This window comes from Pogoniulus pusillus, chromosome 3 (assembly GCF_015220805.1).
Source record: "Pogoniulus pusillus isolate bPogPus1 chromosome 3, bPogPus1.pri, whole genome shotgun sequence".
Classification (NCBI taxonomy): Eukaryota; Metazoa; Chordata; class Aves; order Piciformes; family Lybiidae; genus Pogoniulus; species Pogoniulus pusillus.
In genome coordinates this window covers 45,879,644-45,905,061 of record NC_087266.1, presented here as the reverse complement: position 1 = coordinate 45,905,061, position 25,418 = coordinate 45,879,644, and the positions used below count along the sequence as shown (strand labels likewise).

The window sequence follows — 25,418 nt, the reverse complement described above, 5'->3', positions numbered from 1 at the left end:
CCAGGGAGGTGGTGGAGTCACTGTCCCTGGAGGTGTTCAAGAAAAGCCTGGATGAGGCACCTGGTGCTATGGTCTAGTTGAGTGGCTAGGGCTGGGTGCTAGGTTGGACTAAGTGATCTTGGAGGTCTCTTCCAACCTGATTGATTCTATGATAGAAGGTTTCACTTCAACATGATGAGAAACTTCTTTACAGTGAGGGTGACAGAGCACTGGAACTGACTTTGTAAAGATGTTGTATGTGAAACCTCTGTGGAGTATTGCTTTACAGTGTCAGCTTCTCCTGAAAGGTTTCATTTATTCATAAATAGAAATTAATCTGTTTCATAAATAAAATAAGAGCTCTTTATTGTGTTTCACAAACAATGCTCTCTCTGACAGCTTCCAAGTTGCTATTGGAAATGTTATATAGGTAAGGACTGCCCACAGGGCCTATCAATGAGTAGCAAGAGTGAGCTGTTCCACAGAGTGACAGAACCAGGGACAGTGTCCTTAATAACAAGGTTTGCACTCTCACAGTGTCCAAGCAAGAAGTGCCGGTCTGGGGACAGCAGCTATGGTCAGCCACGTGCCCAGTGGCTAAATAATGTTGTAAATGATTTGAAACCCTCTGGCAGCATTCAGTAAAAATGTAGATGTGAGCCTACAGTAAGTAGGCTATCACCAATGCATTAAAAGAACTTAGAAACATAATGGCCTTTTGGCACATCTGGTAATTTATTTCCCCCCTGACAGAAGAATGTAATTTCATCCTTTCTGCTGCCTTCTTTTTTTGACTGAGAGATCCATCTAAATGAAGTCTTTTTCTTTAAGAAGTTAGGAAGACAAATGATCAAGTCTTTAAAGAAGTTATTTAAAAGAATGTGCTGTAATGGATTTATCCTTCTAAGATAATATTATTTTTATTACTTCATTGTGAAATTGAATTAAATTCTGAGAATGAGATAGTATCAGTCATGAGAAAACATGAAGTAGCAAACACTTGGCATCTTAACTTCACTTGAAATAAGGGACTTGGGTTTCTTACTCATGTTTGTGTAAAAATGGGCAGCTTCCTTTCGCCTTCCTGCAAAGCAAGAACTGATTACACTTTTATTATTATCAGCATTAAAAAAATGAGTTCCAAGTGAGCTGAACTGGGTGAAATACTACTCTATTTTTTGCCTAAGAAATTCTGTGTCACCATGTGGAAAACCTGGGATATATTTCTCTTTTACTTGCTTCAGACATAACAGTATTTGCACATGTTAGATTAGCCACAGTGTTTAAATGTGTTTCTGCTTTTTGTTATGCTAAAGAAGCAGACTTCAAAAGCAATCAATTAATTGCTGCTTCTTGCAGATATTTCTTCCCACAGATTCTACTGTAAGGTTTTCATATGGTTCCCTCCATTGAACCACAATTGTCTTATCACTGGGAAAGTGAAGATCACGTTTAGCCTGACAGGGCTCTGAGTTGGGGTCCTACTTAAGGGGTAGAAGAAGGCCCTGAAGTTCTCTGCAAGTTTATCTAGGTCTGTAGTCAAGAGATGTATCCAAAGCATTCTATTCATGACTTCTATCAGAGAATTAAGTTTATTTGTTCTTATGGTAAAAGGTTTTTTTTTTCCAGTCCTGTAATTTTTCCATGCCCCGAATGATAAACTCCTAACAAAGTAACTGTTGTGACCAGTAAATATTTAGATTGCAGCTGTGGCAAGGCTTAAATCACCACTGCTTTTGTGCAGTGATGTTCCTTTGTTACTGCATTAGAGAAAAGTGTTACTGGAAGTTGAAGGAAACGTATTATCCTCAGTGCCTAGAATCATAGAATCAACCAGGTTGGAAGAGATCTCCAAGATCACCCAGTCCAACCTGGCACCCAGCCCTAGCCAGTCAACCAGACCATGGCACTAAGTGCCTCAGCCAGGCTTTTCTTGAACACCTCCTGGGACAGTGACTCCACCACCTCCCTGGGCAGCCCAGTCCAATGCCAATCACTCTCTCTGCCAACAACTTCCTCCTAACATCCAGCCTATACCTACCCCAGCACAACTTGAGTCTGTGTCCCCTTGTTCTGTTGCTGCTTGCAAGAAGAGGCCAACCCCCACCTGGCTACAACCTCCCTTCAGGTAGTTGTAGACAGCAATGAGGTCTGCCTTGAGCCTCCTCCAGGCTAAACACCCCCAGTTCCCTCAGCCTCTCCTCATAGGCTTTGTGCTCCAGGCCTCTCAACAGCTTCATTGTCCTTCTCTGGACACCTTCCAGCACCTCAACATCTCTTAGTGTCTATTGCAGTGGTCCTCTGGTTAGCAACATCTAGTGTTGTCTGGTGACACACCTTCTGCAATTATGACACTGCATGATTCACACTTGCTCCCAGCAGGGAGTGATGAGCTTAATAACACCTGGAGTGTTAGAAAGACTTTTCTATAGATGCTTCTTGTTAGTCTGGTGATGACAAAATCAGAGGTGTATCCTCTGGTGTAAAAATAGCAGCCTCAATCAAAATGCACATAGAGTCATAGAATCAGGCAGGTTGGAAAGAGACCTCCAAGATCATTCAGTCCAACCTAGCACCCAGCCCTAGCCAGTCAACTAGACCATGGCACTAAGTGCCTCAGCCAGGCTTTTCTTCAACACCTCCAAGTGACAGTGACTGTTGTGAATGCTTTTGTTGGCAGACACAGGCAACTGGAGAGCATAGAAGGTGGCTCAGTCCAGACCCAGTGTTACAAACCATACAGTAGCAGAAGTGTTTTCATTTTCTTACATTTCCATTTGTTCAGCCATGATTTCTGTGATAAAGGTGCTGTCTGTGTGACTGTTCCTATGAAGTCACGCAGATAAAGGTGCTGTCTATATGTGACTGTTCTATGAAGTCACACAGATAAAGGTGCTGTCTGTGTGACTGTTCCTATGAAGTCACACAGATAAAGATGCTGTCTATATGTGTCTGTTCCTATGAAGTCACACAGATAAAGATGCTGCCTATATGTGACTGTTCCTATGAAGTCACACAGATAAAGATGCTGCCTATATGTGACTGTTCCTATGAAGTCACACAGATAAAGATGCTGCCTATATGTGACTGTTCCTATGAAGTCACACAGATAAAGATGCTGCCTATATGTGACTGTTCCTATGAAGTCACACAGATAAAGATGCTGCCTATATGTGACTGTTCCTATGAAGTCACACAGATAAAGATGCTGTCTATATGTGACTGTTCCTATGAAGTCACACAGATAAAGGTGCTGCCTGTGTGACTGTTCCTGTGAAGTCACACAGATAAAGGTGCTGCCTGTGTGACTGTCCTATGAACTCAGATATGAGGGTTTTGTATACTAAAATGTGTGAAAAAGTCACAGTTGTCTTTAATTCTCTAATAATGTTGTTTTAAAATTAACAATGGCAGTTCCCAACGGTGAACAAGTTAAAACCTGCCTTTTTTTTTTCTCCCACCAGTTTCAACATTTGTTTCACTGTTCTGTAATGAAACAGCTGCTTTGTTGAGCAGGGTGGATGTGTGTAGAAATAGAGAAGGTGTGAGTCTGGCAGAGGGGTTGGTCCCTTCAAACCCCTAACATTCTGTGATTCTGTCTCAGCTGAAAGGCAGCACTGAAGAGCACAAGATAGCAACCTCTTTAACTGCTTCAGTATGACCTGCAAGTCACTTAAAAATAAAGCCAGATAGTGTGATTTAGATTTTTTTTTTTCCCAATAGTATTTTTTTTCCTAAGAAACAAACTCTTCATTTCAAAAACCCTGGGTCCCTTGCTTTTGGAGTGTAACTTTATTGACTTTATTCTGGCTGTGTAATGAAGAAATTCATCCCACTACTGTATTAGCTGTGTCATGAATTGCAGGATGCCTCCTGGGACCTGTAACAACCTTGTTTGTATTTGAAACTACAGTTACTGCTAGAAGATTAAGTCATTTTATCCTTGGTAACAAGTGTTTACAGTGTCAGTTAGGAGGATTTATAACTGAAGGAGTATTTTTCCATCTAATTGCTTCATTTTCTTTTTGCTATTCTTTAGTGCAGACATTTACTTCCCATTTTGAGGGAACCATCCCTGGAGGTGTTGAAGAAAAGCCTAGCTGAGGCACTTAGTGCCATGGTCTAGTTGACTGGCTAGGGCTGGGTGCTAGGTTGGAGTGGCTGATCTTGGAGGTCTTTTCCAACCTGGTTGATTCTATGATTTTTCTATTGCAGTTGTCCCATATGTCTGCTGGAATAAAAATAGTCTAATATTTGCTTTCTGAAGTATTTTTATTCAGTTCCACCACCAGCACAGATGTGCTTTTCTCTCTAATTAGCATGTTTATATTTCTGTTGAACTAAGTAACTGCAACAGTGCATATATAAATGACATTCAGCAGGTATTAATGGCAAACTGCTTTGGCCTCTGAAAATTACCTCAGGCTGCAGTAATTGCAAACTGCCAGGGGAAATTTAGGCTGGAGGTGAGGAGAAAGTTCTTCACTGAGAGAGTCATTGGACACTGGAATGGGCTGCCCGGGGAGGTGGTGGAGTCGCCGTCCCTGGAGCTGTTCAAGGCAGGACTGGACGTGGCACTTGGTGCCATGGTCTAGCCTTGAGCCCTGTGGTAAAGGGTTGGACTTGATGATCTGTGAGGTCTCTTCCAACCTTGGTGATACTGTGATACTGTGATACTGCGATACTGCATCCTCAATCCAGTTCAAGTTCAACTCAGTTTTTTAGTGTATTCCTATGAAAGGTAGTTAGGATTCTTTCTGCTCACACAGTTGACTGATAGCTATGTGAGTGCCCACACAGTTCAGTTTGATCCTCGCTACTGAGTCTGTACTGAGAGGTCCAGGAAGGTTGCACCTACTTCAAGAAAGAAGTCTTGAAGGCACAAGAACAGGCTGTTGGAAAGTGCTGAAAGCAGAGCCAAAGGGGAAGATGACCAGCCCTGATGGGTGAGGGACTTGTGAAGGAATTAAGGGGAAAAAAGAGGGCGTATCACCTTGGGAAAGAGGGGGAGGTAACTCAGGAAAATGTAAGGATCTTGCTAGGTCTTGTAGGAAGAAAATTGCAGAGGCAAAAGCCCAATTAGAACTTAGACTGGCCACTGCTGGAAATGATAATAAAACATGGTTTTATAAATACATTAATGCCAAAAAGAGGGGCAGGGATGACCTCTGCTCTTTATTGGATGGAGAGGGGTATGTAGTAACAAGTCATGAGGAAAAGGAAGAGGTTCCTAACACCTCCTTCACCTCAGTTTTCAAGACTAAAAGAGATTATCTTCAGGCCAGCTGGCCTCCTGAAATGGTGGGGCCAGGGAGCAGAACAGCTGCCCTGTAATTCAGAAGGAAGCAATTAGGGACATGTTGAGCCTCCTGGATCCTTACAAGTTTATGGGACTAGATGAGATCCATCCTAGGGTGATGAAAGAGCTGGCAGATGAGCTTGCCAAGCCACTCTCCATCATTTATCAGCAGCACTGCCTCACTGCAGAGGTCCCAGATGACTGGGAACTGGCCAGTGTGGTGCCCATCCACAGGAAGGGTCAGAAGGGAGGATCCAGACCTGTTAGCCTGACCTCAGTGCCATGCAGGATAATGGAGCAGATCATCCTGAGTGCAATCCCAGGGCACCTGCAGGATGGCCAGGGGATCAGACCCAGCCAGCAGGGATTTAGGAGGGGCAGGTCCTGCTTGACCAACCTGATCTCTTTGTATGACCAGGTGACCTGCCTGTTAGATGTGGGGCAGACCGTGGAAGTAGTCTACCTGGACTTCAGCAAGGCCTTTGACACTGGCTACCATAGCAAACTCCTGGCCAAGCTGGCAGCCCATGACTTGGACAGGGGCACTCTGTGCTGGGTTAGGAACTGGCTGGATGGCCAGGCTCTGAGAGTGGTGGTGAATGGTGCCACATCCAGTTGGCAGCTGTCACTAGTGGTGGGCCTGAGGGATCAGTGCTGGGCCCAGTCCTGTTCAATATCTTCATTGATAATCTGGACGAGGGGGATTGAATCCAACATCAGTAAGTTTGCAGATGATTCCAAGTTTAGAGCAAGAGTTGATCTGTCAGAGGGTAGGAGAGCTCTGCAGAGGGACCTGCACAGGCTGGATAAATGGGCACAGTCCAACACCATGGATTTTAGCAAGGCCAAGTGCAGGGTTCTGCACTTTGGCCGTGACAACTTCAAGCAGTGCTACAGGCTGGGGACAGAGTTGCTGGAGAGCAGCCAGGAGGAAAGGGACCTGAGAGTACTGATTGACAGCCAGCTGAACATGAGCCAACAGTGTGCCCAGGTGGCCAAAAAAGCAAATGGCCTGGATCAGGAACAGTGTGGCCAGCAGGACAAGGGAGGTCATTCTGCCCCTGTACTCAGCACTGGTCAGGCCACACCTTGAGTGCTGTGTCCAGTTCTGGGCCCCTCAATTCAAGAGAGATGTTGAGGTGCTGGAAGGTGTCCAGAGAAGGACCTCAAGGCTGGTGACGGGGCTGGAGCACAGCCCTGTGAGGAGAGGCTGAATGAGCTGGGGTTCTTCAGCCTGGAGAAGAGGAGGCTCAGGGCAGACCTTACTGCTCTCTATGACTACCTGAAGGTAGACTGTAGCCAGGTGGGGGTTGGTCTCTTCTCCCAGGCAAGGTTTAGGATGGATATTAGGAAGTTCTTCACAGAAAGAGTGATTGCCCATTGGAATGGGCTGCCTGGGGAGGTGATGGAGTCACTATCTCTGGAGATGTTTAAAAGGAGACTGGATGAGGTACCTAGTGCCATTGTTTAGTTAATTAGAAGGTATTAGATGATAGGTTGGACTCTGTTCTTGAAGGTCTGTTACAACGTGGTCGATTCTGTGATTCTGTGAAGAAGGGTGGCTTGGACTCATTGCCATCACTTGTTTCTGAGCTGCCAATAACTCATTTCAGTGAGTTTTTTTCCTAAATAGGTTAGTAGTTTCCACATCTCTTGTTTACCTGAGGAAGACTACCAGGCATATTCTGTGCCTCAGGTGAAACTGGAATAAATCTACTTGTCTTGGCCTTACATTAATGGATAGTGCTTAAAGAATAAACTCATACAAGCACTTTCTTTTGCAGGTTTTTATGGTGCTAAAGAGTCTTCTGAATAGCTTTGGTCTCTTCCTTCCTTTCTCTTATATCATGCCTCTCTCAACAGTAACTGAGCCAAAAAAGAAGTGGTAGCTTGTCATGAAGCAGGAATGTGGAGGGATGGAAATCAAGAAGCTTTGACTTGAACTTTGCTGCAGCTACTGTTGCCAGCCAAGGATTTTATGTGGTACACCACAGCCTCTGTGAAGGCACATAATGTACTCTGAAGCAGTTCAATCCAGGAGTTGGGCAATGATAACATGTTTCTAACAGCTAAAATCTGGTGGGGGAGTGCCTTTTGTGTTTTGGATACTGCATGCACCTTTAAAAAAAGCCTGTCCTGTTCTGAAATCAAGGTACAATTCACCATGAAAGAAAAGAAAGTGTGCAGAGATGCACAAACACAAACGAGGAGAGGACAAGATGTGGTCATGGCACAGCTCCCATTGGCTTCACTGTGTACTTTACTGTGCTATTTTCCTTCCTTCATAGTGGTCCTCCACCTGTGTTCTTTAATCATCCTCTCAGAAGCTAGGTGCACTCTTTTTAATACACTTAGAGCTAACAACACAGAAACACAGATAGAAATACACAAACCCAGCTATTTGGTATGTTTTCTCTGTTGGAACAGGAGAGAGAAGGAAACAAATCTATTGTTATATTGTAGTTGGAAAAAATAATCTTTTCAGGTGTAATTTTAGGATGTTCCATTTGTGCACATGAAAGCCAGACCTTTTTTTTTTTTTTTCAATTACATCAACCATTTGAGCATGTTTTACATAGATTTAATATGTTACAGTATCACAGTATCATCAAGGTTGGAAGAAAACTCACAGATCATCCAGTCCAACCCTTTACCACAGAGCTCAAGGCTAGACCATGGCACCAAGTGCCACGTCCAATCCTGCCTTGAACAGCTCCAGGCACAGCGACTCCACCACCTCCCCGGGCAGCCCATTCCAGTGTCCAATGACTCTCTCAGTGAAGAACTTTCTCCTCACCTTGAGCCTAAATTTCCCCTGATGTAGCTTGTTGATCTGCTTCATCTTTGTACTGGCCACAGCTGGCTGGTGTTTTGTGCTTGACCCAAGGAGAAGTCCTGTTTATTCACCCATTTAGGGTGAAATTTAAGTATCTGACTGCAAGTAATAGGAAATACAGGCTGGGGACTGAGTGGCTGAAAAGCAGCCAGGAAGAAAGGGACCTGGGGTTACTGGTAGATAGTAGGCTGAAGATGAGGCAGCAGTGTGCCCAGGTGGCTAAGAGAGCCAATGGCATCCTGGCCTGCATCAGGAGCAGTGTGGCCAGTAGGACAAGGGAAGTTATTCTGCCCCTGTACTCAGCACTGCTCAGGCCACACCTTGAGTGCTGTGTCCAGTTCTGGGCCCCTCAATTCAAGAGAGATGTTGAGGTGCTGGAAGGTGTCCAGAGAAGGGCAACAAAGCTATTGAGGGGCCTGGAACACAGAGCCTATGAGGAGAGGCTGAGGGAGCTGGAGGTGTTTAGCCTGGAGAAGAGGAGGCTCAGGGGGGACCTCATTGCTGTCTACAACTGCCTGAAGGGAGGTTGTAGCCAGGTGGGGGTTGGTCTCTTCTCCCAGGCAACCAGCAACAGAACAAGGGGACACAGTCTCAAGTTGTGCCAGGGGAAAGTCTAGGCTGGATGTTAGGAGGAAGTTGTTGGCAGAGAGAGTGATTGGCATTGGAATGGGCTGCCCAGGGAGGTGGTGGAGTCAGCGTCCCTGGAGGTGTTCAAGCAAAGCCTGGCTGAGGCACTTAGTGCCATGGTCTGGTTGAGTGGCTAGGGCTGGGTGCTAGGTTGGACTGGCTGATCTTGGAGGTCTCTTCCAACCTCATTGATTCTATGGTTCTACATGGCAATAGAACTGACCTTGTGCCCTACTAAAGAATTTTACTGGTTCCTTTTGATGCTTCTCATAGAGTTCCTGAAACTGCCTATTTCCTCCCAAATGGCTATGTTGAGAATGTATTAGCACAATTTCAAAGCAGTAAAGAACTTTATTACCAGTGACAGCTTTCAGAAGTGACTGCTGCTAGATACTGTGTGGCAGTTAAAAAGATGCATTGGCAAGTATGACATAACTTTAAGGACACAATCCTGTTTCTGGTTATTACTAATAAAATAGATAAATGTTTTGCAAATGTATGTGAAGCTGAACAAATATTATTTAATGGTGTCTGAAATTCTTTCATGTGGAGTGAAATAGCATTTGCCTCTAAAGGATTATGGAGAGTGTGTTAATAGTTTGGGCAGTTATCTTTTCTTTGTTCATAGTACTTAAATGCTTGGATCTATATTAGATCTCAGTATTCTCTTTATTTACTGCAGGGTGTTGGGAAAAACAAGGTCGTAGACAGATTCCTTCACCTCTTAAACAGGCCCAGAGAGTATTTACAGCTGCACAGGTAAGAATGTGTTACATTATCATGCTTTGTGTTTGTAACCTCGTTTCTTATGGTTTCAAATTCTTCTTTCTGAAGTTTAATTTGTTCTTTTGTTTGAACAAACACCTGTTATGGTAGGCAGAACACAGACCACAAAAGGAGCTGCAAGAACCTAATGCAGTTGCATTGCTTAATATAAAATCATGGAATCAACCAGGTTGGAGGAGACCTCCAAGATCATCCAGTCCAACCTAGCACCCAGTCCTAGCCAGTCAACCAGACCATGGCACTAAATGCCTCATCCAGGCTTTGCTTGAACACCTCCAGGGATGGTGACTCCACCACCTCCTTGGGCAGCCCATTCCAATGCCAATCACTCTCTCTGACAACAACTTCCTCCTAACATCCAGCCTAGACTTCCCCTGGCACAACCTGAGACTGTGTCCCCTTGTTCTGTTGCTGGTTGCCTGGCAGAAGAGACCAACCCCCACCTGGCTACAACCCCCTCTGCAGTAAGCAGGGACATCCTCAACTAGATCACATTGTCCAGTTATAGTGTGTAAGACCATTGCCATTACTAGCAGAAATAGAAGCTTTTGGTGAGTAGAGTGCAGTGTAATCTACATCAATAATTTATTGATAGTTTATGCATGGATATTGTACTGCTGAAGCCTCAGAATATATGAAACAATTAGTTCTGTCTAAGTGTTCCTTTTCTGTGTATTGAGAAAGCAATCTAGGAAATTAGTTCACTGTCAGAAAAGAGAATACAAATCTTCATAAAGGACTATACACAAAGTGTTAGTGGCTTGTGGCACATGAGAGTTGAACTCAGTAAGGTCAAAGAAAGGTAAAGCTGCTTTATAAATACAGTTTACCTTTTAATGAAAATAGAGAACAAAGGAAGTTTTCTTGTTCAGCTTTTATTTAAAAGAGTTTATACCTTTCAATTAACTATATTAAAATTAATTTCTCCACATGATGTCTTTTTTTCCAAGTAGCAGTAACAGGTTTTTCAGTCTTGTAGGTATTAACCTATATCCTAAAGCAGGCTTTGGTGTCAATTTGATGTTTCATGACTGTCAGTAAAATATTAACTGCTCTGGGATTTCCATTTGTTACCTGATAGGCTTATTTTTATTTTAGAAGACACTACACTGTCTTATCCTGGTTTTCCTGATGTTCCATTTCCTTTCCAAGTATTTACCAATGTTTTTTGCATCTTCCTGTCCAAGTTACTGTGTTTGTTCTTGTGATTGATGATTTGCAAGTGTGATACAGGGTTTATTTTTTAAATTACTGCATTTTATATTCTGTCTTTTCTAGTTCATAGAATCGTAGAATCAACCAGGTTGGAAGAGAACTCCAAGATCACCCAGTCCAACCTAGCACCCAGCCCTAGCCAGTCAACTAGACCATGGCACTAAGTGCCTCATTCAGTCTTTGCTTGAACACCTCCAGGGACGGTGACTCCACCACCTCCCTGGGCAGCCCATTCCAATGCCAATCACTCTCCCTGCCAACAACTTCCTCCTAACATCCAGCCTAGACTTTCCCCAGCACAACTTGAGACTGTGTCCCCTTGTTCTGTTGCTGGTTGCCTGGCAGAAGAGACCAACCCCCACCTGGCTACAACCTCCCTTCAGGTACTTGTAGACAGCAATGAGGTCCCCCCTGAGCCTCCTCTTCTCCAGGCTAAACACCTCCAGCTCCCTCAGCCTCTCCTCATAGGGTTTGTGCTCCAGGCCCCTCACCACTTTGTAACCCTTCTCTGGACACCTTCCAGCAGCTCAACATCTCTCTTGAATTGAGGGGCCCAGAACTGGACACAGCACTCAAGGTGTGGCCTGACCAGTGCTGAGTCCAGGGGCAGAATAACCTCCCTTGTCCTACTGGCCACACTGTTCCTGATGCAGGCCAGGATGCCATTGGCTCTCTTGGCCACCTGGGCACACTGCTGCCTCATCTTCAGCCTACTCTCTACCAGTACCCCCCAGGTCCCTTTCTTCCTGGCTGCTTTCCAGCCCTAATAAATCACAATCATCTCATTATATTTTCTTTCAAAAATTACCTACTTTACATGTGTTATCTGGTTCAGAATAAATGTAATTTAGGTGTGATCTTTAACAATTAAATTAATGGAGAGCTCTGGGTTTGGAAAATGAGCTTATGGTGTTCCTACAAGCAATACTTACTACAAGCTGCCCATTAATCTTCAGATGTTAATTTTCTTTCCATGTTTTTTCAGCACACATAATCAGTATAAAATTTAATTAACTGTTTGCCCTATTGAGACCATTTAAAACTACCCTTTCAGGTTTATTGCTTTCAGATCTTTAGAACTCTAATTAAAAAAACCAAGCAAGTTGTTTGGGAAGGAATAACTTCCTTTGCTGAAGATGCAGATCTACCTGATACTGTAGAATTAACAGTGTACTTTTGCTCAGAACTGCATGTGATAATCTTCTCTTGAAAGAATATAGAATCATAGAATGAACCAGGTTGGAAGAGACCTCCAAGATCAGCCAGTCCAACCTAGCACCCAGCCCTATCCGGTCAACCAGACCATGGCACTAAGTGCCTCAGCCAGGCTTTGCTTGAACACCTCCAGGGATGGTGCCTCCACCACCTCCCTGGGCAGCCCATTCCAATGCCAATCACTCTCTCTGCCAACAACTTCCTCCTAACATCCAGCCTAGACTTCCCCCTGGCACAACTTGAGACTGTGTCCCCTTGTTCTATTGCTGGTTGCCTGGGAGAAGAGACCAACCCCACCTGGCTACAACCTCCCTTCAGGTAGACACAGCCTCTCCTCATAGGCTTTGTGTTCCAGGCTCCTCACCAGCTTTGTTGCCCTTCTCTGGACACCTTCCAGCACCTCAACATCTCTCTTGAATTGAGGAGCCCAGAACTGGACACAGCACTCAAGGTGTGTCCTGACCAGTGCTGAGCACAGGGGAAGAATAACCTCCCTTGTCCTGCTGGCCACACTGTTCCTGATGCAGGCCAGGATGCCATTGGCTCTCTTGGCCACCTGGGCACACTGCTGGCTCATCTTCAGCCTACTACCCACCAGTGCCCCCAGGTCACTTTCTTCCTGGCTGCTCTCAGCCACTCAGTCCCCAGCATTGCTTGGGGTTGTTATGGTCAAAGTGCAGTACCCTGCACTTGGCCTTGTTCAATCTCATCCCCTTGGCCTCTGCCCACCCATGCAGCCTGTCCAGGTCCCTCTGCAGGGCTCTCCTACCTTCCAACAGCTCCACACCTGCTCCTAGCTTGGTGTCATCTGCAAACTTACTGATGCTGGACTCAATGCCCTCATCCAGATCATCAGTAAAGATGTTGAACAGAACTGGGCCCAGCACTGACCCGTGGGGCACACCACTGGTGACAGCTGCCAACTGGACGTGGCACCATTCACCACCACTCTCTGGGCTCTGCCATCCAGCCAGTTCTTGACCCAGCACAGAGTGAATCTTGGCTCGGAGCTTGTTGTCGCAGACAGTGTCAAAGGCCTTGCTGAAGTCCATAGGACCATATAAAACAATTTAAATGCTGATACAGCTCTGCAGGTCTATTTTCAGTAGTGTACAACCCAGAAGGGCTCTCTCTGTAGCAGGCTGTTGCTGAAGCAAGTGCCTCTTAAGCTGCACTGCTGTGTTAGAGGAAGATACTGAGAATAATGATGTCTGTGTTGTGTATTTGTGTGTTGGTGGCCACAACAAAAAAGGCTACCTAGCTTTTCCTAACTATTTTGACTCACAGTATCACCAAGGTTGGAAGAGACCTCACAGATCATCAAGTCCAACCCTTTACCACAGAGCTCAAGGCCAGACCATGGCACCAAGTGCCACGTCCAATCCTGCCTTGAACAGCTCCAGGGACGGCGACTCCACCACCTCCCCGGGCAGCCCATTCCAGTGTCCAATGACTCTCTCAGTGAAGAACTTTCTCCTCACTTCAAGCCTAAATTTCCCCTGGCGTAGCTTGAGGCTGTGTCCTCTTGTTCTGGTGCTGGCCACCTGAGAGAAGAGAGCAACCTCCTCCTGGCTGAAGCTGAATCAACCCGGTTGATTCAAAAGAATTAGGAGGAGACAACACAGTTCAGTTGAGTAGGATGATAGCATGTCAGACAGCTTTTCTCACTTCTGCACTCCTACAGTCTCACTTCTTTGTGTCAGAGCTGGTTTCATCTTAGGTGCCAAATGTGATGAGATTAGGAGGTTTTTATATTCATGTCCTAGAGCTCAGTTAATATCAAGACAGGTCTATTAATCAGTGAATGTGAATTACAGTTTTCAGTTCCTCTTCTGTGGGAATGAAATTCCAGTCCAGTATCTTGAGTGCCAGACATATTTTACATTTAGAAAAGCCTGCATACTGACTTGTTCAGGACTATTTCAGATCTGGCATATCTTTATTATTATGTATTTCAGTGTCTTCTCATTGACACAATTCATTCTGAAGTGAAAATTTAAGAAGACAAACCCTAAGGAGGCAAGTTATTTTTAGCCATGCTTTGCTATGTTTAGATCCTGTTAGATTTCTGTAGAACAGAAAGAAATGACATCTAATTGCATGGTTTATGATTCTGAAAGGAAAAGAACATTTATCTGTACTAACTCAGGCAAAATAATTTCTATAGATTTGGCTGACTGCAATAACCTAAGCAAGTGCAGGAGTTTTGCATTCACTTATGTCACCATCCCTGGAGGTGTTCAAGAGAAGACTGGCTGAGGCACTTAGTGCCATGCTCTAGTTGACTGGATAGGGCTGGGTGCTAGGTTGGAAAGGATGATCTTGGAGGTCTCTTCCAACCTGATTGATTCTGTAATCAAGCTAGCAGAATTAGCCCTAACCCTGAAACATTTCTTTTATATGTTAGTGCTGAATAACACCAAAGTAGAAAAAAAAAAGAGGAAATTGTAGATAAATAAGAATAAAAGTTAGAACAACTGACATCTTAAATCTTAGCTTCTGTAAATTTTATACCTTCTGCAATGATTTTTTCAACTGTTATGATAGCATCTAAGTAAACTGTAAACTCCTCCATTGTTGACTTCCCCCAGAGATGCAGTTTTGTCTTCCCTGAAGAATGATAGCGTCATAAGGATGTGTATAAGCTGCTGGAGATAGCAACCACAGGTTACTGGCTGGGGCTGGGGAATAGGTTGGACTGGATGATCTTGGAGGTCTCTTCCAACCTGGTTGATTCTATGATTCTACTCTTCCATATCAAGAGGGTTGTGTGCAGTTTGTGCAGAACTGGAGGATTAACTCGCTTGCCAAAAGTAAAATACACTGTTTTGTGTTACAGTAAAATACCATTTGACATTTGTGGCTTTTCTCCTGTTGCCACCTGTGCCCATCCACACCACCACAGATCTTTCTTTCCTGCCATGGTGTGTTCATTTTATTTGCTCATGCATTGGCTGCTTAGTGCAAATTAGTGATCTGGGAAGCATCCTGTAGTGCTTCACCTTAATTTGCCTTACTCTTGGCTTATACTTTCCTTAGATCTGTTTCTCACCTTTCTATTGCTTTAAAGAGATCACAGTTCAGGTTTGACATATCCTTTTTTCTTTTCCTCCTTGGATTAATTCCTTAGTAACTGTGACTGTGCCTTCATATACTCTAAGGTTTGGTTTACACATATTAATTTTTTCTGTATCTGCATAAGCTTGACCCAGAAATGATTAGCTGAGGTTGTTTAGCCTGGAGAAGAGGAGGCTCAGGGGGGACCTCATTGCTCTCTACAACTACCTGAAGGGAGGCTGTATCCAGGTGGGGGTTGGTCTCTTCTGCCAGGCAACCAGCAATAGAACAAGGGGACACAGTCTGAAGTTGTGCTATGGGAATTCTAGGCTGGATGTTAGGAGGAAGTTGTTGGCAGAGAGAGTGATTGGCATTGGAATGGGCTGCCCAGGGAGGTGGTGGAGTCACCATCCCTGGAGGTGTTCAGGAGAAGACTGGCTGAGGCATTTAGTGCCATGGTCTAGTTGAGTGGCTAGGGCTGGGTACTAGGTTGGACTGGATGATGTTGGAGGTCTCTTCCAACCTGGTTGATTCTATGATAACTGGCACTGGAGGTAGGCTGCTTTGTACAGTCTGAGAGTTTAATCCCTAAATAATCTGTGTTCAGGAAACAAAATGTACTGGTTTATTTTTAGTTTTTGGTTCATTGTTGGTTGCTTTGCCCAGCATTGAAATGGATAGGCTAGCAGGATGCTAATAGAAGGTTTGAGTTTATGTCTCCAGTAGGTTTTCTGAGATAATAAATTAATACTACTGCTTATTGTAGCGGTTTAAAAAAGTTGTGTGTTGCAAGTGAGTACAATTCAAATAGAACTGTTCTCAGGAGTGTTGCTACATGTGACTGACCATGTTTGATGGGGTTAAATGAAGTGAAGGTGGTCCCAGCTTTGTAACCTTCCCCCTCCTAGATTAAAAGGGCAGATGAAGCAGCTAAACATTCAAAATCTCTTCCACCCTATGCTTTATTCCTCTGCAGGGGAAGTGCTAGAATAAATCAGTCATGAGTTTAAAACTAAACAAGAATTTATTAGTTGTTAGGGACAGAAATCCTGCTGACAGCAGTTTCAAATAAAGGAAATGTGCATGCTATGCTGTCAGTTTAAAGCTGTGATTGGAAGCTGGCCATGTAATAGTTTGCTGCAAACAGTACTGTGTTTGATTTCCTGTGCCCGTGGAGCTTATCAGAATATTGTTAGTTCTTTAGAAGGTGTTACAAAATTAAAGATATAACTAAGGTGGGTATTTGGAACAGTGAGTCAGCTTAGCTTAAGCAAACAGTTTTATTATATGGCATGGCTGTGAAAGGTAAGAGATTTTTGTTGCATCAGATTTCATGTGCAGTGCAAAGGTTACCAACCTTACCTATCAACTGGCATGTGGCTGACAAGCAGCGTAAGGCTCTGCTGATGGGTTTTATGGGGACAGAGTGGCTGGAGAGCAGCCAGGAAGAAAGGAACCTGGGGGTACTGGTGGATAGTAGGCTGAAGATGAGGCAGCAGTGTGCCCAGGTGGCCAAGAGAGCCAATGGCATCCTGGGCTGCATCAGGAACAGTGTGGCCAGTAGGACAAGGGAGGTTATTCTGCCCCTGTACTCAGCACTGCTCAGGCCACACCTTGAGTGCTGTGTCCAGTTCTGGGACACTCAGTTCAAGAGAGATGTTGAGGTGCTGGAAGATGTCCAGAGAAGGGCAACAAAGCTGGTGAGGGGCCTGGAGCACAAACCCTATGAGGAGAGGCTGAGGGAGCTGGAGGTGTTTAGCCTGGAGAAGAGGAGGCTCAGGGGGGACCTCATTGCTGTCTACAACTGCCTGAAGGGAGGTTGTAGCCAGGTGGGGGTTGGTCTCTTCTGCCAGGCAACCAGCAACAGAACAAGGGGACACAGTTTCAAGCTGTGCCAGGGGAGGTGTAGGCTGGATATTAGGAGGAAGCTCTTCACAGAGTGAAGCTGTGGAATGGGCTGCCCAGGGAGGTGGTGGAGTCACCATCCCTGGAGGTGTTGAAGCAAAGCCTGGCTGAGGCACTTAGTGCCATGGTCTAGTTGAGTGGCTAGGGCTGGGTGCTAGGTTGGACTGGATGATCTTGGAGGTCTCTTCCAACCTGCTTGATTCTATGATGATTCTATGATTCTAACTAGCATGTTAGTAACAGTAACCATGTGCATAGATGCAAAATGTACAGATTCCCATTCAGTGGTTTTGCTTCCAGGGTTTATGAGAAATTGAGAACTTAGAGCAGAAACAGGGATGTCACCTTTGACCACTGAACTGGCACAGTGTTATTTGTTCATGTTTTTCAAGGGTTTAGAAAACAGAATATATTTTCTCCTCTTGGAAAAAAAAATAAGCCTTCAGTTTTTTCATGTATTCATTTTACACTTTGTAGTAACTAAAATTGCTATCCTTTTTTAATTGGTGTTGTTTCTTCTCCTTTCAGGGATACCACTGTACAAAGCCTTACCCTACAACCTTCAGTTAAAGATGGTCTTATTGTATATGAAGATTCACCACTGGTCAGTAGTAACATTAGGACTGTGTATTTGGCACTGTTTTCCATTTAAAACAAGTAGTTAAACATGCTGGCTTTTCAAACAGGAAAATAGGTTGTGACTTGTGTCAGTGAGTCTGGTAAAATTTCATCAGCTTTGGTCACCTTTGCTGTGCCAGGTGTGAATAAAATGATAGTCTTGGTGGTCTGCACACATAAAATGAGTATGGAAAATAATGTAGCATTTACCTGAAACATTCTAACTGGCAGAGTGGTATTTTCCTCTTCCACTTTTTTGGCATACCACACCTACCTGCTAAGCTGGGCTCCAGACAGCTCTTGCAGCCCTTCTTCAGTTCTTTCAGCTATGTGCTGACAGTCTAGATGCAAGCTGCTTTTGCATTTCTCTGTCAGCACTCCCAGTTCATTCTCAGCCGGGCTCCTCACTTTCCTTCTTAGTACAGCCCTTTCCATCTCCATCTCAGACAGTCACCTTTCTTGTTTCATTTGCCTTCTCTTCTCTGCTGCAGTTCAGCCATAGCTTATCTCAGTTCTGAGTCCCTTTCTTACTTGGTGCCAGTGAGATGTCACTACTACTGACTGAGAAATCAGTAACAGTTTCTTACAGGCTTGGGTTTTTTGGGTGGCTTTTTTTGGGGGGGTGGTGATGTGTGGGTTTGTTTGTTTGTTTGTGAGGGTTGTGATGTTTCAATTCTTTTCTAGGTAAAAGCAGTGAAGTTTGGACATATTTTGGTAATTGATGAAGCAGACAAAGCACCCACAAATGTTACCTGTATCTTAAAAACTTTAGTGGAAAGTGGAGAAATGGTTTTGTCTGATGGAAGGCGAATTGTTGCCAGTAAGTAGAAAGGGTTTGATCATCTACATAAAATCATAGAATCAAGCAGGTTGGAAGAGACCTTCAAGATTATCCAGTCCAACCTAGCACCCAGCCCTATCCAGTCAACTAGACCATGGCACTAAGTGCCTCAGCCAGGCTTTGCTTGAACACCTCCAGGGACGGTAACTCCACCACGTCCCTGGGCAGCCCATTCCAATGCCAATCACTCTCTCTGGCAACAACTTCCTCCTAACATCCAGCCTAGACTTCCTCCAGCACAACTTGAGACTGTGTCCCCTTGTTCTATTGCTGGTTGCCTGGCAGAAGAGACCAACCCCACCTGGCTACAGCCTCCCTTCAGGTAGTTGTAGACAGCAATGAGGTCCCCCCTGAGCCTCCTCCTCTCCAGGCTGAACACTCCCAGCTCCCTCAGCCTCTGATCATAGGGTTGTAATGTAACTATTTGCTGATTTTCAGCAATTGCATTACTAACTAGGGACCCAAAAGTGTCTAGATGGAGTAAATACTTGATGTTAAAAGGTTAACCATTAAAGGTTTTATAATGATATTAATACTTTGCCAACAGCCACAGAAGTTTTCTTCAAGTAGCATTTTCATGAGTTTTGCTGAAAAATTAGAAAAAAACAACCCCCAGAAATAAACAAAAAAAAAATATAATGAACTGTCAGTTGACCTCTCTGCTTCCCATTCACCATAAGAAATAACGGTCAGATTGACCAAGTTATGATCTCAGTTATGCCCATCTGGACAGTTGGCCTGTAATTTGATCAAATTGCAAATGGAAAATATGAGTATATCTAAGGTGGAATTATTTAGGGTTTCATCCAAGCGAGCCAGTGGCATCCTGGCCTGCATCAGGAATGGTGTGGTCAGCAGGAGCAGGGAGCTCATTCTGCCCCTGTACTCTGCACTGGTTAGACCACACCTTGAGTCCTGTGTTCAGTTGTGGGCCCCCCAGTTTAGGAGGGACATTGAGATGCTTGAGCGTGTCCAGAGAAGGGCGACGAGGCTGGGGAGAGGCCTTGAGCACAGCCCTACGAGGAGAGGCTGAGGGAGCTGGGATTGGTTAGCCTGGAGAAGAGGAGGCTCAGGGGAGACCTTATTGCTGTCTACAACTACCTGAGGGGAGGTTGTGGCCAGGGGGAGGTTGCTCTCTTCTCTCAGGTGGCCAGCACCAGAACAAGAGGACACAGCCTCAGGCTATGCCGGGGAGATTTAGGCTTGAGGTGAGGAGAAAGTTCTTCACTGAGAGAGTCATTGGACACTGGAATGGGCTGCCCGGGGAGGTGGTGGAGTCGCCGTCCCTGGAGCTGTTCAAGGCAGGATTGGACGTGGCACTTGGTGCCATGGTCTAGCCTTGAGCTCTGTGGTAAAGGGTTGGACTTGATGATCTGTGAGGTCTCTTCCAACCCTGATGATACTGTGTGTGATGAGCAGAACAATCATTCAGCACTCACATGGCACAGTGCTTGACTTTTGCTTGTCACTGTAGACTGCAGGTGAGTATTTTTGAAATTCTTTGCTAGCCACTCTCAATCATTATTGTAGTTTTCTAGAGGAGGAAAACAAATTATCTGCTACTGGAAGTTTGCTGCAAGAAAACAAGTAGGATCATTTGATTGATTTTGGAGAAGCAGAGTTTTCACGTATGTAAAATCATGTATCTCTGGCTTCTCACTGATTTTTGTAACCACCAGGAGGAATTTCAGCAGATCTGGTAATATCAGACTTGTATAAAAAGGCAAACAGGACAGGCAGTCCTCAGGTGGGGGCATTTTTATGGTTTTGTGTTTTAAATGAAACACTTGGCTCAAATTTTCATCACCCGAACTATCAAACTTTGAAATGAAACCTGGAATACTCGTGGTTAAATGGCATCCTGAGGAGCTGTTGAGCCTATTTTTGTAACTGTTCTTCTAAGAACCTAATTAGATGAGAAGAATTCTAAGAAATCTGATCTAATTGTGTGTGTTGAATTCATTCCTAATTGCAAAGCTCTAATAAGCAATGAATAATTTTTCTTTCTTTTCCAGATCGTGCTCATGTAGAGGGAAGAGAAAATGTAATAGTTATTCATCCTGATTTTAGAATGATAGTTCTAGCAAACAGACCTGGATTTCCTTTCTTGGGTAATGACTTTTTTGGTACATTAGGTAAGTGATTCAGATTAAATTAGGCTCTTAATAGAATTGGTTAATAAGATAACTCTCCTGGTTAGATTTCCCGAGGAGATGGCGTCCTTATGCGTATTGATACTTCGATTCAGCTCCATGACTAACAAAAGTGACCAATCTTGCCTTGAAATGAGCAGCTCTATGTCATCATCTTTGTTTTATGAGATCTAGACAAACACTGCAGACAGGCTTACAAGAAATCTTTGTTAATGTGTATATATTATATGCAAGTATAGGAAAAACATGATCTGTAAGCAGCGTCATACATTACATGAATGTTTAACACAACTGCTTGCCATTCTTTTTTACCTCATATCAAACAAGCTACAGGCCAGGTGCTGTCTTCTTCAGTGTAAGAGATAGAGGCTTGATGGACAGTTCTTCAGCAGAGTTGGTGTTAGCACTATTCTGCCTGCTGCTTAGTCTTTGTCTCAGTGCACATGATTGTGTGTGGTGGGCCTTATTAATACATGTATCTTTAAGAAGATATTGAATTCATCCTAGTTTCAGATGAAGGTGACCAAATTTCACATCAAAGTTTTTCATATCAACAGCATCCTCCTTTCAGAAAACTCCTGGTAGGTTCTAAAACTCAGCAAAGATTTCCTACAGCTTTATCTCACAGCAAGAGCAAGAACCCACACTGCATAAAGGCAAGTGAAGAAGAATTCGTTGCTTTGTATAGTCCAGTGTTTGCCTAGGTGAACCTCTGGCAAGACTTGGGCAGTGTAACACCAGGGTTTTGAACTGAACAGCCCTTTAGACTCCAGTAGCTGTGTTATTTATGTTAGCTTAGTTATTGATGTGGAGGTTTTACCTGTTTTCTTTGGCTGCAGTGTTTATTCTGAAAGAAATAATAACACTCATTAAAAAAGCAGATGCAGACCAAATTCTGTATTGCATGATAGCTTTTGGTTTTTCAGGTGTAGTTCTCCTGAATAGGCATTCCATGTCAGAGACTCATGGCTCTGAATTTCACCCAGCTAGGTAGCCTGTTTCTTTTTCATGACCTAATTTCCTTCCTTACACAGGCCCTCTAGACCAAACTGATCACCCCAACATTATTACTTTTGCCCCCCTTATTCATAGATTGGTCCCATTCACCCTGCTCTTCTATTTGTGAACTTTTATTCTGTTTATTGTTTTCTTTTCTGTTTTCCTTTTTCTTCCCCCTTGCATTTATTTGAGGTTGTTTCTTTTTTGAAGTTCATTTCTCCCTTATGATTACCCTCATTAAAATGACAGGAGAGATCCCCATGTTTCTGGGAACATTGATGTTTTTCACAGCAAGTTTGTCCTTCACATTTTTCAAAGTAGTTTTGTTTTGGTTTGTTTTTTAAACAAGCAGGTTCTCAGCATCCTCTTGAGCCACTGCTTTTTCACTTAAGGACCTGTGTGAAACTTAAAGGGGCTGTTGTGATGCAGTCTCTTTGTAAATTACTTAACTGGATGCTCTTTTTCTTTTTAGGGGACATTTTCAGTTGCCATGCTGTTGACAATCCCAAACCAGAGTCTGAACTGGCTATGCTTAGACAATATGGTCCTGATGTTCCAGAGCAAATTCTTCAGAAACTGGTGGCTGCTTTTGGAGAACTCAGGAACTTAGCTGACCAAGGAATTATTAACTATCCCTATTCAACTAGAGAAGTTGTGAATATTGTAAAACATCTACAGGTACAGTACATCAGATTGCATTGAATACTAAAATTCATCACAACTAATGTTTTAACACTTGGAAGTTTTAGGAAAAGATTCTTTTATTGTTCATGCATTTTTTAAGTTTGGTGTTTTAAAGGAATCATGTTCAGATGGTCTGAGATATGGATTACAGATGTACACAGGCAGATATTTCCTCCCTATGTTCAGGCCACACCTTGAGTGCTGTGTCCAGTTCTGGGCTCCTCAATTCAAGAGAGATGCTGAGGTGCTGGAAGGTGTCCAGAGAAGGGCAACAAAGCTGGTGAAGGGCCTGGAACACAAAGCCTATGAGGAGAGGCTGAGGGAGCTGGGGGTGTTTAGCCTGGAGAAGAGGAGGCTCAGGGGGGACCTCGTTGCTGTCTACAACTACCTGAAGGGAGGCTGTAGCCAGGTGGGGGCTGGTCTCTTCTCCCAGGCAACCAGCAACAGAACAAGGGGACACAGTCTCCAGTTGTGCTGGGGGAAGTCCAGGCTGGATGTCAGGAGGAAGTTGTTGTCAGAGAGAGTGATTGGCATTGGAATGGGCTGCCCAGGGAGGTGGTGGAGTCACCATCCCTGGAGGTGTTGAAGAAAAGCCTGGCTGAGGCACTTAGTGCCATGGTCTGGTTGAATGGCTAGGGCTGGGTGCTAGGTTGGACTGGATGATCTTGGAGGTCTGTTCCAACCTGGTTGATTCTTTGATTCTATGATTTCTAGATAGAAAAGAATTCTCAGTCTGTTTTTCTACTGTGTGAGGAACTATCACATCCATACTGAGAACACAATATGCAATGTTCATGCTGCCTTTCATTATATATTCCATATTCAGCACATAATGCTTCCAGGATAGTACAACTGTGCAGTTTATGCTGCTATGAAGCTTTCTGGGTTTAACCATTTCCTGGAGGAAACCCAACTCGTGCTGTACAACAGCAACAGATCACTAGTGGATTTTTTTCTAAGGAGAATATTAGACAGATAAAAAACTTAGGTACTTAGGATCTATGGTCACATCCTACACACATTTGAACTGTGAAATTGTGAATTCTAATTTAATGATGACCTTAAAAAGAATAACAATTACAGTAGAGCCTGATTTCTGTCTTTTTATAAACTGATTAATACTCCTTGTCAAAAGTGTTTGAAATATATATTATCTTAATGCTGTTTGTAATAAGAGTGGGTTTATTTTGACCTGTTTACATTATAAAATTAGTAATTGCTTATTTTATAGACAATTTCTTGAATTACTGAACTCTAGATTGGAAAAAAATACTTAGTGGAAATATTAATCTAATTAGGCAATTCTCAAGTTGTGCCAGAGGAGGTATAGGTTGGGTGTTAGGAGGAAGTTTCACAGAGAGAGTAATTTGCCATTGGTATGGGCTGCCCAGGTTGATGGTGGAGTCACCATCTCTGGAGGTGTTCAAGAAATGCCTGGATGAGGCACTTAGTGCCATGGTCTAGTTGATTGGACAGGGCTGTGTGATAGGTTGGACTGAATGGTCTTGAAGGTGTCTTCCAACTTGATTGATTCTGTGATTAGAAATTACTTGACCTACTGTTACTCTGCTTTATCACTGTAGTATAACCAAGTAACATGATGTATTTTTGTTTATGCTCATGAAGATACTCAAAGCCTTTGACACCAGAGAGAGTGATTGGCATTGGAATGGGCTGCCCAGGGAGGTGGTGGAGTCATCATCCCTGGAGGTGTTCAAGAGAAGACTGGCTGAGGCACTTAGTGCCATGGTCTAGTTGAGTGGCTAGGGCTGGGTGCTAGGTTGGGCTGTCTGAGTTTGGATGTCTCTTCCAACCTGGTTGATTCTATGATTCTATGAATCATGTACATTCATCCATATACATAGACATTAGAATTACTACTTTTAAATATCAGTTCTAGATTTCTTGGGAGACACAGAGTTTTGTTCTTCATACTCCCTAAAGTTCAGTGAGATCTTGAGACAAAGGAAACTGTACTACTTTGACATCATTATTTTTTCTTTGTATTAGTGATAACTTTATAACTTTGTGCAAAGAGTTAACAAAATTTAGACCTAAAAGCTGCATAATCCATCCAAATAAACACGTAAGCAGAGTAGTTTATTACAATCCATTACAAGTTGACAGGCATTTGTTTGCCAAACTTGCAGAGCTTGTACATGGTCTAGTTGACTGGATAGGGCTGTGTGATAGGTTGGGCTGGCTGATCTTGGAGGTCTCTTCCAACCTGGTTGATTCTATGATTCTATGACTTAATTCTTTTGTTATTTGAGTATGAATGGTATCTAGTTGAAGACTGGAGGAGCTACATTTTAAGGGCACTTACTTTCAGCATCAGTCTTCTTCACTTCACCATGTTAGTATAGTCACTTCAACCCAGACACTGGGCACAGGTCAGCAGGGATGTTTCCCATCTGCTAAGTTTTCACCTCTGTCAAAGGTGAGTGTAAATATCCAAGTGAATTGCCAATGTACAGCTGTGATTTCTTCTTCTGTAACATTTGCTTTAAAGGTCCCAGTCTCTTTGAAAGGATGCAACATTTTGTTTACTGTAACTTGTTTTTCATTATGAATAATAAAAGGCTGGGAACAGCCAAATATAAACAATGAATATAAACATAGTGGTTACTCTGAAGAAAGGAGTATGTCTTCAGGTAGCAAAGAAAGAGGAAGGAGGGAAATGAGTCAATAAAATTGCTGCTCCAAAGGAAGGAAGGAGGGAAGTTAGTCATGTTGTTAAATAATTTCCCTTACAGCAGTTCCACAGCCCACACTCTCTTTGTGCTATTGTGTTGATGCCTTTCAGATCATTTTGGAGGTTTTTTTGCTTTCTTAAAAAGGAGCTGAACATTTTGGACAAAAAAAAACTACTGTTACCTGAGAGCACAGCTGAGCACTGAGGCTGGTCAGTGAACAAGTATCTTGGTTACTGTGGCATCAAGATGTTAGGATCATCTCTGTGCTCTCACTAATTCTGGTCTTCAACATGTAGAATTGTCTCTGCAGTGTATTTATAAGAGCATCTTCCCATAAAGATTATGTTGACTGGCTATGGCTGGGTGCTAGGTTGGACTGGATGATCTTGGAGGTCTCTTCCAACCTGGTTGATTCTATGATTCTGTGATTCTATGTCATAGTAACCATCATGGCACAGGCTGTAGAGCAGCTTTATCCAACAGTGTCTTGGATTTTGCTAAGCTGTGA

The 25,418-nt window shown here is 43.6% G+C and overlaps 1 protein-coding gene across 4 annotated transcripts in view; it reads left to right on the top strand.

The window, feature by feature from the left end:
- VWA8 (von Willebrand factor A domain containing 8) overlaps positions 1–25,418 on the top strand; it is a 195,399-nt gene that overhangs the window by 77,075 nt on the left and 92,906 nt on the right. For all 4 annotated transcript variants that reach the window (XM_064174552.1, XM_064174543.1, XM_064174534.1 and 1 more), the window contains exons 21-25: positions 9,424–9,500; positions 17,448–17,523; positions 18,222–18,357; positions 20,394–20,513; positions 22,003–22,208. In XM_064174552.1, coding sequence (XP_064030622.1) covers positions 9,424–9,500; positions 17,448–17,523; positions 18,222–18,357; positions 20,394–20,513; positions 22,003–22,208 — 615 coding nt within the window. The remainder of the gene's footprint in view (positions 1–9,423; positions 9,501–17,447; positions 17,524–18,221; positions 18,358–20,393; positions 20,514–22,002; positions 22,209–25,418) is intronic.